This window comes from Bufo bufo, chromosome 2 (genome assembly GCF_905171765.1).
Source record: "Bufo bufo chromosome 2, aBufBuf1.1, whole genome shotgun sequence".
In the NCBI taxonomy this organism is placed as follows: Eukaryota; Metazoa; Chordata; class Amphibia; order Anura; family Bufonidae; genus Bufo; species Bufo bufo.
Genome location: NC_053390.1, coordinates 411,707,737 through 411,722,267, shown reverse-complemented (window position 1 = coordinate 411,722,267; position 14,531 = coordinate 411,707,737). Strand labels below are relative to the sequence as shown.

General features: G+C 41.7%; 1 protein-coding gene across 1 annotated transcript in view; it reads right to left on the bottom strand.

Annotated features, from left to right (window-relative positions):
* Positions 1-14,531, bottom strand: part of SHB (SH2 domain containing adaptor protein B) — a 181,177-nt gene that overhangs the window by 106,000 nt on the left and 60,646 nt on the right. The window contains exon 2 of the mRNA XM_040417278.1: positions 2,327-2,447. Within this exon, the coding sequence (XP_040273212.1) occupies positions 2,327-2,447 (121 nt within the window). The remainder of the gene's footprint in view (positions 1-2,326; positions 2,448-14,531) is intronic.

The following is a 14,531-nucleotide window of genomic DNA, read 5'->3' as shown; positions in this document are numbered from 1 at the left end:
ATGGTGTTGCAATGAGACATGCGACATGCTGCGACAGACGCAACAGTCGCAGAAAAATCCAGCTCGAATGGATTTTTTGCGACCGTCACGTAGCAGTTTAAGCATTTCGCAGTGTGACACCATAGACTACCATTATAAAAAAATGTTGCGTGACAAATGTCATCGTGTAGACCTAGCCTTGCCCTCGTCAGATATGACCTAGTTAGAAAAGGGTCTAACACTTGATAAATGCAGTGTAAAGCATGCATGTCAGTTTTTTTGTAGCAAACTGCCTCAAAATAATGGTGCATTTTCAACATTAAATCTGCTCCGCAGTGTCTAATAGCCCAGTCATGTGCAAATGCATAATAATGTCATATTGATGATGTACAGTAACACAAAAGATTGCGTTGTTCCATTGTTATTCCTTCTGGCTTCAGCTGGTGGGGTTCAACGTTTTGGAGCTTTTGCTGACCAATATGTCTAATTTATACTATTGCTGCTGAACACACACTTCAAGGGGTTTTCCGAGACTTAAATACTGATGACCTATCCACTGAATAGGTGATCAGTATCGACCCCCGCCGATCAGCTGTTTGAGAAGGCAGTGGAACTCGTGTGATTGCCATGGCATTCTCTAGCTTAGTCTAGGCCAGTGACAACACGTTCACCGATCATATTGTCCTAGGCGCAGCTCAACCCTATGAAAGTGAATGAGGCCGACCTGTGACACCAAGCACAGCCGCTATACAATGTTCGGTGCTGTGCTTGGTGAGCACGGAGAAGGCCGCGGCGGGGCCCGGGTGTAGGACACTCACCAATCAGATACTGATGACCTACCCAGAGGACAGACCATCAGTATTTAAGTCTCGGAAAACCCTTTTAACCTGAATAGGCTTCTTAAAAGGAATACCAAGCCTAAACTGCCCTCACTGTCTGTTGCAGGAACATGCAGAAAATGCTGCGGACTGGCAAATGGCTTTGTAGAATACTTCAGCTGGTGATGAACTGGATTAAGTAAGGGCCGGGTTTAGTAAAGTGGTGGGCATTAATGATCCGTCTGGCGTACTGCAGGAGCCTGCTCCAGCCAACAGTTTTACAGCCATACGCACAATTAGGAGGAGAAGGCAAACAATGAATGAGCCTCTGAGATACAAAGAAGATTAAGGCTAGGTTCACATTTTTCCTTATTTCCTAGGTTTACAAGTGACTGAAAATCCAGCAGGAATACCCACTGTGGATTTTGCTGCGTTTCCGCTGCAAAAATGAACACAAAACTGAGGGAAAGTCATCAGATTTCACCCTGTCCATTGAAAAGGGTGAAATCTGCAGTATAAATTGGCATGGTGCGCATTTCAAACCCGCAATGCCGCACCTTTTTCTACGAACGAGGGGCAACACTAAAATAATAGATGAAATTTGCACCAAACTAGTCACACAAGAACAATTTTCATTACTGGAACAAGTTTACCTTCAGGCAGGTTAATGAGTGATAATGTAGCCGTCTGTAATTTTTCACCATGGTGATCACTGATTCACACAGGTTCAGTAAATTCTGTACAAAACCAGAAGACAAGCCTGTTGGCCCCAACCCAATGAATTCACACTGCCTAAGCGCCTTTGTTTTTTCACTGTTTAACCAAAGCCCATAAAGAACTGCGTTACAAGGAATAAGTAAACATTTTTCCTGAGCCACAATTTGGGTTACAATTTAAGGCTACTTTCACACCTGCGTTTAAGTGCGGATCCGTCTGGTATCTGCACAGACGGATACGCACCTATAATGCAAACGCATGTATCCGTTCAGAAAGGATCCGTCTGCATTACTCTGTAAAAAAAAAAATCTAAGTGTAAGTCAAACGGATCCGTCCTGACTTACATTGAAAGTCAATGGGGGACGGATCCGTATTTAATTGCACCATATTGTGTCAGTAAAAACGGATCCGTCCCCATTGACTTACATTGTAAGTCAGGACGGATCCGTTTGGCTGCAAGCAGCGTTTTGGTGTCCGCCTCCAGAGCGGAATGGAGGCTGAACGGAGGCAAACTGATGCATTCTGAACGCATCCTTATCCTTTCAGAATGCATTGGGGCTCAACTGATCTGTTTTGGGCCGCTTGTGAGAGCCTGAAACGGCAGTGTGAAAGTAGCCTAACAAGAATGATCCTCGGCCCATGTAAAGGGGCCCTAGGCTAGACACCTCTGACAGCAGCTTATTTCCCTTGAGAACAAAAAGGTTCAGGCATTTAAATTCAACATGCCAGCTATATGAATGACCAATAACCAAGAAAATGACATCATTGCAGTGGTCCACAACCACATTCAGTAGGGTCTTCAGATTTCTTACCAGTCATCAGCCGCTGGGCTTCATAAGGTTCCATGTAGCCATTGTTCTCAGTTATCACTCCTTTGTTCTTCTGTTCATTCTTGGCATCGAAAGGATCAGAGTAGTCATCAGCGATTACAACCTGGAAGAGGAGGTGAGAAAAATGACACCTATTATACAGTGTCTCCTATCGCTCTTCTTTGAAGCTTACCGACACAAGAAAATAAGTGATTAGGCAAGGAAACGTACAGACACCATGATGCTTTTAGAAGCTGGCCGATGAATAAGCTGCAGCAAAAACGCTGAGGTAGTGCAGTTCACAGCGGATGAAATCTCAATATACTAATGGCAGAATAACACGAGCACAATGACCTAGTGCGTAACTGAAATAGGCGGTATGATAATAGATTCAGTTGCCCTGATGAATACAGAGCAGGATCACACAACAACCACACCATGGGTAGCTCCACATCCACGGTAAACTGGAAGAGCTAGTACTCGGAAATACATTTCTGATAAAATAATTTCCTGTTTATCAGAGGAGGTGAAGAGCTGTATTTACTTGTAGCAATCACCTCCACGGTATGGGGACAAGCGACCACTCGTCCCCGTACAAATTCATTGTTTCTGGGCACAGATTATCTGCTGCCCTGAAATGGTGAAGTGTCAGCATCAAAAATGCTTTAACCCAAGTATTTGCTTGTTCATCTGGCGATTGGCCTTTACATGGGCCGATTATTGGGTACTTACATTCATTCTAAACCAATGACCTGTGTAAACGGACCTTAATGCCCCACCCCAGTTCCCCAGTGATCTTCCTCAATACAGTTTGTTCAGGCACAAAAGAACAATACTGTTTTGAAAAAATGGTGCTTGGGATGTGTGGTTGCAGGGGTGGGGATGGCTGCTTCTGAGAGCTCTTTTTTTAGGCCACAATTGTGCTAGGGCAGTGCCCTCGGCTTGGTTTTAAAGCAATCCAAACTTTAAAACAAGATCAAGCTTGCTGTACTAGCCATCATACAGCCATTAGAAATAGGTCTCAGTGAGAGCTGCATAAATCTGAAGTTCTCACACCCGACCACATTTCTAAAGGGTCCATCTCTGGTTTTATGGCAGCTAGCACCATGATCCTGGTCTTAGCATTAGCTCAAGTGTAGTCGAAGCTATTTAAAGTTAAAGCAGCCCACCCCCTTTAAGCCAGCTGTGATTACAATCAAAATACAAAATGAGAGGGGTGGCAGTGGGGGCCGTGCTGACAGACTGCAGGGAGAAGAGAAAACTAGATACTATCTCCCGGTATAACTGTACATGTCCCCATGGGGAGGGTAACATGGACTTTTGTTACCAATCACCTAATCAGTCCGATAGCATATTCTGCTCTCTAATTTTATTTTTTTATTAAAGATGTGCCTAATTAGTTTTATTGACGTAACTACTCAAGACTTTTACCAGAATCCGGATCATGTTAGCCGCACCAAATACTTGCACCCCACATACACAAAAACCAGTAAAGCTTACATTTTATACTGTTTCTATCTTGTCCGCGCCTGATCTTGACAGAAAATATACAGATCGCTTCTTTAGCGATACCTGCTGCATGCTGCAGTAACAGTGATATAGATTAGCACTAGATAGGAATATATAATATTTCTTTTTATACATCCATGGAAAAGATTTCTGACACTAAGACATCTTCTCTCACTGACTATCACCATAAATGATCATTTTAATTTAGTTTAGTCTAGTTTAGTCTGTTTAGACAGCTTTGAAATCCATGTAGGGTATCATTCCTGGATCTGTGCTTCTCCATAACAGCTCATCCAATAACACCTGTTCATACATGAGGCCTTTACATCATTTTGGCTGTATTTTATTTTAAAAAATGACAAGAAAAAATGGTTTATATTTTTTAAAACAAGAATGCCACAAAGCTCAAAGAACGAACAAACCATAGGTGTAAAATAACACCTTGTACTGCCATACCCAGAAACCGCACGTCTTTACCCAAAAATGGTACTAACGAAAACTGCAAATGATCCCACAAAAGAAAAGCCATCACATAGTTACATGGTCAGGAAAATTAAAATGTTTTCGGTCTTGGGAAGCAGCAATGCAAAAAATAATTATTTTGGAAATATTTTTATTGTGCAAGTAGTGCAGCATATTAAAAACTATATAAATTTGGCATCATCATAAATTAGGGTTCATTCACACGTCCGTTATAACACTCAGTTTCTGTTCCGATTTAAAATCGGAATGTTTTTTCGGATCCACTAATTTCAATTGCCTCTGCAAAAATGCGGACACCAATCATAGTGCTGTCCGAATCACGGAATCCGTTCCGTTTTCCTATTTTCGAGTATGCGGATCCTAAAAAAAAAATTGAGGTGTCCTACTTTCTGTCCGTTTTTCGGGTCCGTTGTTCATTCAAGTCAATGGATCCACATAAATGCGGATGACATGCACAAAACCATCCGATTGTCATCCGATTTTGTGGATCCGTTGACAGGAAAATAGATGGAAAAAACAAAACAAATAAAACGGAATAACGGAAACACTGAACGGATTCGGAAGCACTTTAGTAAAAAAACTGATGGTTTATACTTTACAGTGAACACTGTAAAAACAAATTCCAAAAAACACTGGCCCAGGTTTACTAATGTATCTCTGGCAGAAACCTGTCTAAAAAGTGGTGCAATTTGGCACATGTAGGGATTTTAGCCAGAATTTTGGCTCAGGCATATTAGTAAAGCTACTTTCACACTGGCATTTTAGCTTTCCGTTTGCGAGATCCGTTCAGGGCTGTCACAAGCGGTCCAAAACGGATCAGTTGTGCCCTAATGCATTCCGAATGGAAAAGGATCCGCTCATAATGCATCAGTTTGCCTCCGTTCTGTCTCCATTCCGCTCTGGAGGCGGACACCAAAACGCTGCTTGTAGCGTTTTGGTGTTCGTCTGACGAAACTGAGCCAAACAGATCCATCCTGGCACACAATGTAAGTCAATGGGGACGGATCCGTTTTTACTGACACAATCTGCCACAACAGAAAACGGATCCGTCCCCCATTAACTTTCAATGGTGTTCAAGACGGATCAGTTTTGGCTATGTTAAAGATAATATAAACAGATCCGTTCTGAACGGATGCAGACGGTTGTATTATCTGAACGGATGCGTTTGTGCAGATCCATGACGGAGCCGCACCAAACGAGAGTGTGAAAGTAGCTTAAATCTGGACCCATAAAGGAAATTTTTTTTTATTCCTCCTACAAAAAAACAAAACAAAGTTACTCAAGATATTATATGTACCCTAAAATGGGGTAAAATTACTATAAAAAAAATTACAGCTAAAATTACTATAAAAAAAAATTAAAGGGTTATGTTAAGGCTAAAATTAATTATCTAAGAGGTTACAATTCACTTAAAGGGAAGCTGTCATGTTGAACATGGTGTCTGAGCTACAGGCAGCATGTTATAGAGCAAGAGGAGCTGAGCAGACTGATATATAGTTATGTGGGAAAAGATTCTGTATAATTCATATATTATACATTTATATTCCTGCTCATACTGGGCTTTGAAGTCAGAGAGGCGGTCTTATCAGTGATTGACAGCCATTTCTGTATAAACAGTCATAGAGGGTGGGCTGAAAGGACCGCCTGCTTGACTAAAAAGCCCAGAATGAGCAGGAATTGAAATGTATAAAATACTAATTATACAGAATTTTTCCCACATAACTATATATCAATCTGCTCAGCTCCTCCTGCTCTATAACATGATGCCTGTAGCTTACATTGCATTTTAATAGTGACAGGTTCTCTTCAAGGTCTAGTTCACATTTCTGTGTCCGTTTAACGTTCATGGAAAATCAATCCATTTTTTAGCCGTGAAGATATCGGTGAAGAATCTGTGTTTGGTCCATGTGTCTGGTTTTTGCTCTCTCTGTGCCATCTGTACTCCACGAACACTGCTCAGCCAAAAAAAATTCCGGAGCATCTCCTACCAATGATCAGTGAAAAACCACTGTGAGAACATGGATGCCATCTGTGTTGAGTGTAGTGGTTTTTCACGGACCTATAAACTTCATTGGATGTTTTCTCCGCATTGCGGACCAAAGTAGTGCATATCTCCGCGATTTCTCCAGTGACCCATGGCGACATGTTGCTTGAAAAAAGGACTGCTGGTACAACATGACAGGTTCCCTGTAAGTTACCTGTGGGCCATGTTCAAGCCAATACAGTTGGAACAAATGATTCTTTAGTATGGAAATGGTCAGATCTTTGGACCAAGTATATTTTACGTTGCAGAGAACAACATATTTCAAAACCATTTGTTCACTAAAAAAGAGCAAATATCCAAAAATGGTGCACAAGAGTATTTCTCCTTTTTTACAGAACATTTTTTTAGACATTAAAGAGGTCTTGTCTGCCAATATAAAAAAATAAGCATCACTATAGCAGAGTTTGGCAAAATGTCCAGGTTAATAAAAACATATTAAACTGCAACAACGGATTATATTTTAATAACTTGTGAGACATATATACCTTAAAGGCACAGAGCAACCTCAGCAAAAGTATCTCGAATCTGCTGCTATACCTTACTGGCACGCTGCATTGAGAAAGCCTATCAAAGGGCCAGGCCATCAAGAAGAGACCTTCTGCATAAAAGAACGACACAGGAAAATACACAACAAATAAGATTTATCACCGGATTCAATAACAAGTGGAAGGAGATAAACAATGCTCTAACCAAATATTGGGACATCCTATTGCAGGATTCACAGCCACAGGGTGTTATACCCCCATACCCTTCCATAACCTTTAGAAGAGCAAAAAACCTGCGGGACCGTTTGGTTCGCAGCCATTATGCCCGCAAAGACCCAGGGTTATTTGGGACAAGGGGGGCCCGTTGGGAAAGCAAGCCCTGTGGAAAATGCGTTGCATGTGTAAATATGGAGAGGGCAACTCACTTCCACAATACTGGAAATAACAAGACATATAGGATCACACATACCATCAACTGTATGACGGTGGCGGTCACATACTGGGCAACATGCCCATGTAACCTCATTTATGTGGGGATGACGTCCTGTCAATTGAGGAGAAGAGTCAGGGAACACGTGTTATCCATTGAAGCAGCTAAAGAAGAGGAAGAGGAGACTCCGTTGGAAAACTCTAGCAAGGCATTTTAAAGAAAGGCATAGCTCAGACGGTGCCTTGTACGAGTTAGGGGTATTGACCGAGTTCTAATCACCACGAGAAGCGGTAATTGGAAAAAAGTGCTGGCTCAAAGAGAAACCAAATGGATTTTTCTCCTCAACACCACGGTACCCTCAGGTCTGAATGAGGGCAATAGTTTTGCCCCAATCATTTAGATCAGTTCCCTGCTTGTATTGGATGTGTTCTTGTTCCTATTGATTTGTGGCCTTCAACTTTTTGGTGTTACGTTGTATCTATGGTCTGGGTTTGAACCAGTCGCTCATGTATGTTGTTTTTAACTGTGTCTTATAATAATACGACTTTCTATTTATTTATTTTTTAACAGGTTATACACATATGGTGCTTCAGTACCTGCTGACCACATATACGTTTCAGGTTATCTGGATGTTATACATATACCCGAACTCTGGAAGGGGATTTAGGAATACGGACAAGAGATGACTGTTGGAGCTTTCCTCAGTCTTTGGTAGCTGCTAGCCGTATCTGGGATTGTTCTAATCTGTTATATTATATAGAATTATGAGATATATGTGCCCTTTAACTGCATGACGATTGAGTGTTTTAGTAATATATATATTTACTTTGGTCACTGCATGTCACTTCTTTTTCACCTTGCACTTGAATTTCACCATTTATTGTTATTATTATTATTTTAACATATTAATTGAATTTCTGTTTTTTATAACAGCATTTTATTATTCACTATTTATTATATGAAGTCTCTACAGGCCTTTGAAAGGCCATTATTAATTAATGTTGCCTACTGTATAAAACCATTGAGTATTTTCAGGTATATGTTTCTGTATTTATTATGCACTCAGCACTTTTTCGCTTTGTCAGCGTTAGATGTGCGTTTATTGTTATGGTGTTGTATCTGCTTAATGGGTTTTGATTGTGTTTAGATAATATCATATACTCATCATGCACCTAGCACTTTTACTGCGCTTATATAGCGCTATACTAGGTTATATTATTATAACTATATCGCCATTTAGACCTGAGGTCTGTTATGGATTCATTATCATGCTGCTCAAACTTTATTGTATATTAGATCTTATATCTCTGTCCCCTTGATTGACAAACATCTGTGCACAATACTTGGTTTGGAGGGCAACGCTCTCGCATAGGTGAGTCTGCTTGCTTACAGCACTGCCGGTTACCATGGTGCGACAGGGGTTTGCATACTAAGGGGTGGTGCAGGATCATGTGATCGCAAATTTGTTTGCGATCTCGTCCTCCTAGCTGTGCGCTTTGTATATCTTACCTGGGGTAGGCGGACCATGTGAGGGCCGATGTCATCTTCTGTCACTTTGGTGAGAGCTTTATCTGCCCACTGGGAGGCGGGATCATGTGATCGCAACTTCATTTGCGATCACGTTTCCCTAGCCTCGCGGGATGTGTCTTACTTGGCTCTGGTTGGTCTTGTTATGGCCGGCGGCGTTGTCCCACGAGATGACGCGACCATCACTGATAGGACCTGGCGAGAACTAAACCAATCTGGTATACAATGATTGGCCTATGCACAGCTGAATTGTATTCTATCCCCATTAACTAGGCCCTAGGGTATATTAGATGGTCAGCGGGTACAATTACATACGCCCCTTGAAGAAGCAGAGCGACACGTACGTCGGGGTGCGCTCTTTGTCGATTTAGGGTCTGATCCTCTTGTGATCCCATTCATTTCAGGTAATATGCTGCTGTTTTTACATGCTTGTTATTACTACTAATGTCGGTTCCAATACTGCCTATGAGCTATGTGTTGGAGGTGCTTTCTAGTTGGCCCTCACAATGCTCATATTAGTGTGGTTTTACATATTTATAGGGATTACTTTTATGTAAGTGGGGTTTATTTCCTGCTTTTGCGGCATTTATGTTCCCCCTGTATTAGGATCAGGTACACCCCTTATCTGACAAATGAGCTGCTTGTCGTAGCGCTAGTCTGCACTGCTGCTAATATCATTATTGTTTTATGTCTTTTGTAATGTTTATTACTTAATAAAAATCTGTGATTATCTAATATGTGTGTCCCTTTGTTCATTTGGTGTTGTTATATATTGTCACACATTCGCTTCATCAGTGTTGATGATTTAGTATGTGGCACCAGTATCTGCCAGAGCCTTAAGTATTATTACATCTGGTAATATGAGTCTGCCGAAGGTGGCCAAGGGCTCAAACATATGGATATGCTATGGCTCTGTACAACCTTAGAGTTGGACTGAGCCGTCATAGGGTACCTATAGTTTTTGTAGTGTGCAATGAAGATGAAGTCGGGTTATTTGATGGCTCAGCATCCAGCCACTCACTCCCTCCTGAACAGATTGCTAAACTGATCAAACAGGGGGCCACATCAGCCTTATAGTCCTCCGCAAATGGCCATTCTGGGATTGTATGAATATAAGGTGTAAGGCGTAGCTACATTTATCACCTGTTGAAGACCACTATAAGGCTGATGTTAACATACTAACACAAAACATAATTATAGATGTATAGCTGGTATAAATTATACATCATCTTGTAGTGATATGGAGCATGCTGGTATAACCTGGGCATCTCCTGTATATCATTATATATGTAGAGCTGGTATAAGTTATACATAATATATATATATATATATATATATATATATATATATATATGATATGGATGATGTATAATACAGGAGATGCCCAGGTTATACCAGCATGGTCCATATCACTATATACAAAAAGCAGCATACTAACTTTAGTCACGCTCTAAGATGGTGCTGCCACCTCCTGTGCTGCCGAGTCCTCTTCCAAACGGAAAAAAAGAGAAGGCAGAAGCAGCATTGCAATATGGGGTAGACGGCGCCCACTTTGAGCCCCACACAGAACGTCCTGACACAAGTGTCAGGACATTCTGAAACACTGTTGCACTGTAGCTGTGGGAGACAAATATGGGTACTGCCATTGCAGTGAGCGGCACCAATGCTTTATACATATTATGGGCCTCACCGGCAGGCAATAACAGGCAGGGCTGTAGATTTGACCCACGGGACTTGTATTTGACACACGTGGCTTAAAAGACCATTCCGGTTGAGATGAGAGAAGGAATGCAGACACAGTCTGATAGACTTTTCACAGAACAGCATTCTGCAGCTGCTATAGAATGTGAAACATAGAAGAACTAAAAGCTAATCAAAGCTAAATTTTTTATAAAAACCTATTACAAAAGCTACTTAATTTTTAGCACATAATGCAAAGTCAATAATGCAAAAAATGTCTGGAGAACAAATAAATAAAGGTTTTATTTACAGATTGTGTATATACACCACTTTAAAAAGGAAAAGAAACACCTTGCGTGTCAATAACATTCATGAGGGTCCAACACCTGGTAACCCCATTGATCAGCTGTTCCCTGTAGTTTCTGGTGTGGGAACTCTTAGCAGAGGCTGAAGGAAACGGCTTATTGGTTGAAGCGTTGGACCCCCACCAATCTGATATTGATGACCCACCCTGAGCATAGGTCATCAATATCTGGAGCTTGGAAAACCCCTTTAACAGTACTGCTTACTTGGTAGTAACCCCCCAGGATATATTTTCATGTAAAACCTTATTGTCTGATGCCTGGGTAAAGTTTGGGCATTACATAAGAATTATTCTTCATAGAACTGTGGTTGATTTTTTTCTTGTATGGAAATCTTTATAAGTATGATCAAACATGTTCATTCGAGCCTCTTCCCTGGACAGGAAAACATTAATGTAGTATATTTTGGGTGGCTCAAAAACAGTTTACTCTTAAAGGATAACTGTCTTTTATTTTCTAGTTTATTAGAGCTAGGCATGTATACCTGAGTTACTCTGTCAATGATTGCCAAAAGATCTGTAATTACCTTATAATAACAGCTTTCATTAATGTCCTCTGTCCCTTTCCACTGCTCCCTTAAAAGACAGTTGCTATGGCTTGTCTGTCTTCCCTTTAATATAAACAGAAGACGGGGGGGGGGGGGTATCCTTCACACTGCATGCCCGCATTAGGCTTCAGAGTGAGGAGGCATGTCTCTCAGTAATCCAATCTGATTGGCTGGCAGGAAGCTGCTGGCTACAGCAAGTTTGTATGTGACCTGAGGGAATGCAGTTTTGGCCTCAGAGAACTGGCAGAGGAGCCATTTTGAGAAGATCCTTATAATGTAGGATTCAAAACAGCCGTAACTAAGGGGAAAACTCAAGGAAAACAGTGGTAAGTGAAGAAACTAAATATTGCTTTATGCATAATGCTGCTGCAGCAGTAACCTATGCTAAAATAGATTTTTTTTTATATATATAAAAAATATGACAGTTATCCTTTAAAGGCATACCCCACCCAGAAATCCTTGGAAACAATATAACCACATGCACAGACCTCAGTGTAAACATCAAAGTGTGGCGTGCAGTCGAATTGTTTGCACGATTTTTACTCTTCTGCACTTAGCACCATTACTTTAAATCTCAGAAAGGCAACAAAATGTCACCTTTTGTGCTCCTTCGCAAACAAAGCTGACAACTAGGACACTACCCTCCAGCTTTGTTTGCATGGTTTTAGCGTTTTCTTTCTCAGCTCATAAAAACCAAAGACATTTAAAAGAACCAAGAGATATGAGATAACAGAGTAAATAGAAGGCTACACATTTCTACAATGGATTTTGAGTGCACAGAAGTAAGAGCAAACAGGCATTTGTTTGGCCCAATGACCCTTGAATTGCCTTTAAAGGACCACTAAACCCAGAATTCAAACACAAAAAAAGAACCACCAACAAAAAGTAGCATAATCAGATGTGCCTGTTATTTACTCTTGTTTTGTCAGATATCACAATTGCAGACCACAAAAAAAGCAGTGCATTGTTCTTTCAGGCTGCAGCCCTTCCTCTTCCCCTCCTTCCTCTGATGCTAGTGCACATGAGCCAAGAAGTTTAGAAAAAGGGGGCTGGGTTTAGTCCAGACACTTGTTTACACAGCGAGAACGGCCATTTTATTGGGAGACATCTCCTAGTTACTAATACAATATTTTCCGCTCTATCAGATGCACAACCCAAAAGTAGGGGAAAACTGGTATTGGGTCTTATGAAACGAAACTAGTACACAGTAATACTGGGAGTGGTGAATACAGTGCTCCTGGTGCCGGCTGCGCTCATTGCTCCCTGGTGTTCCTCTGGGCGTCGCACTGCCCGAAGTGCATACATCGCCAGGTCGTAGTGTGCGCACTATGACCAACGCTGTGCACAGTTAGGTCACAGTGCAGCACGGGCCCGGAGAAGACAAGGTAGTGGCGAGTGCAGGATGAACTGCTGGATCTGCAGAGTGGCGCGCAGTCCTGAGCTGGAGAGGTAAGTTTATTTATTTTACTGGTGTGAGGTCTAATAATCAATGAGAGTCTGAACTAGGGGTCTGATCTGAGGTCTAATAATCAAAAGGGTCCAATCTGAGGTCTAATGAGGAATGGTGATCTGATCTGAGGTCTGACAAAGATTTGGGGTCTGTTCTGCAGTCTGATGAGGATTAGGGGTCTTATCTAAGGTCTGATGAGGATTTGTGATCTGATTTGGGGGTCTGATGAAAAAAAAAAATAATAATAATAATCTTATTTTCTTCCTGTAAGGGTCCATTCACACGTCCGTAATTTGGGTCCGCATTCGCTCCACAATTTGCGGACCCATTAACTTTCAATGGGTGTGAAACAGATGCTAATCGGCATTTCCGGGATCCGCATCCGCGGGCTCTGCATCCGCATTTTCGGGATCCGCAATTCTGTTCCTGAAAAAAAATAGAACGTCCTATTCTTGTCCGCAATTGCAGACCAGAACAGACATTTTCTATTATAGTGTCTGATGTGCAGTCTGCAAATTGCGGATCGCACATTGCAGGTGTCCGTGTTTTTCGGATCCGCAATTTGCGGATCCACAAAACACTTACGGACGTGTCAATGGACCCTTAGGGTGTGTCTTATGGAGCAGAAATTATGGTAATACAAAATAGATCTGGTAACAGCACCAGCCATTGTGCCATAGAACATACAGATTAATAGCTAATCTGCCTAGTTATGCAGAGAAAATTCCTTCCTTCACTACATAAAATTGTGCAGAATTGCCTTTCAGCAGGTTTGAAAAGCTAGGTAGCATGTGGAGGTATGATGGAGATCAAACTACATATATAGTATATACACTATATAGTGGCCTCCATTACATCTCTACAGAGATTGTTACCCAGCTTTCCCAAGGGCCGACCAAGAACTACATCTGCATGAAGGGAGTTTGTACACTATCCCTGTGTTTGCTTGTTTCCTTTGAGTACTCGGGTGTCTTCCCACACTCTACATGTAGGAGGCGCTTAGATTGTGAGCTCCATCGGGGAAAGTGAGTGATGATAATGTCTGTAAAGCGCTGTAGAATATGTCAGCACTATAAGTGAATAAAATAAATGAGCGCCGATCAGCATTCTATATCGTTGATTGCTGTTAATTTATGGTGCAAAGAAAGCGATATAGCGAAGGCAACACCGCTAAAAGCTCAGTCAAAAAGCACCTTTTGAGTCTTCACTGCGCAACGGCGGTGCACAAGCCAATCAAAAGAATACAAAACTACTGTAGTAGAAGGTAAATGAGGCGGCACTCACCCATGCAGTTCCATAAAAAATGTATCCAGCTGCATGGGCGAGTGCCGCCTCATTTACCTTCTACTACAGTAGCTGTTCATTTATGGGGCTGATGTCTGCTCATGTAAAGGAACCTTATCAAAGAAAATGTACCACTTGCGGATGGTGAGACAAAGCAGTTATCCAATTCAAAAAATGGTAGAGTTTGGACCTGACAGATGATTTAAAGAGGTTATCCAATTCAAAAAATGCCCGGGCTCCCCCCTATTGATCATACTTACCCCGCTCCCTGGCAGCAGCATCACTCTGGATCCCTGCACAGCCACCGATGCATCTCCCCTAGCATCACAGGTGACGCGAAATGCAGCGGCTATGCAGGGATCCGGAGTGATGGGGGTGCCGGGGTAAAAGTGATCTATAAAAGGGGC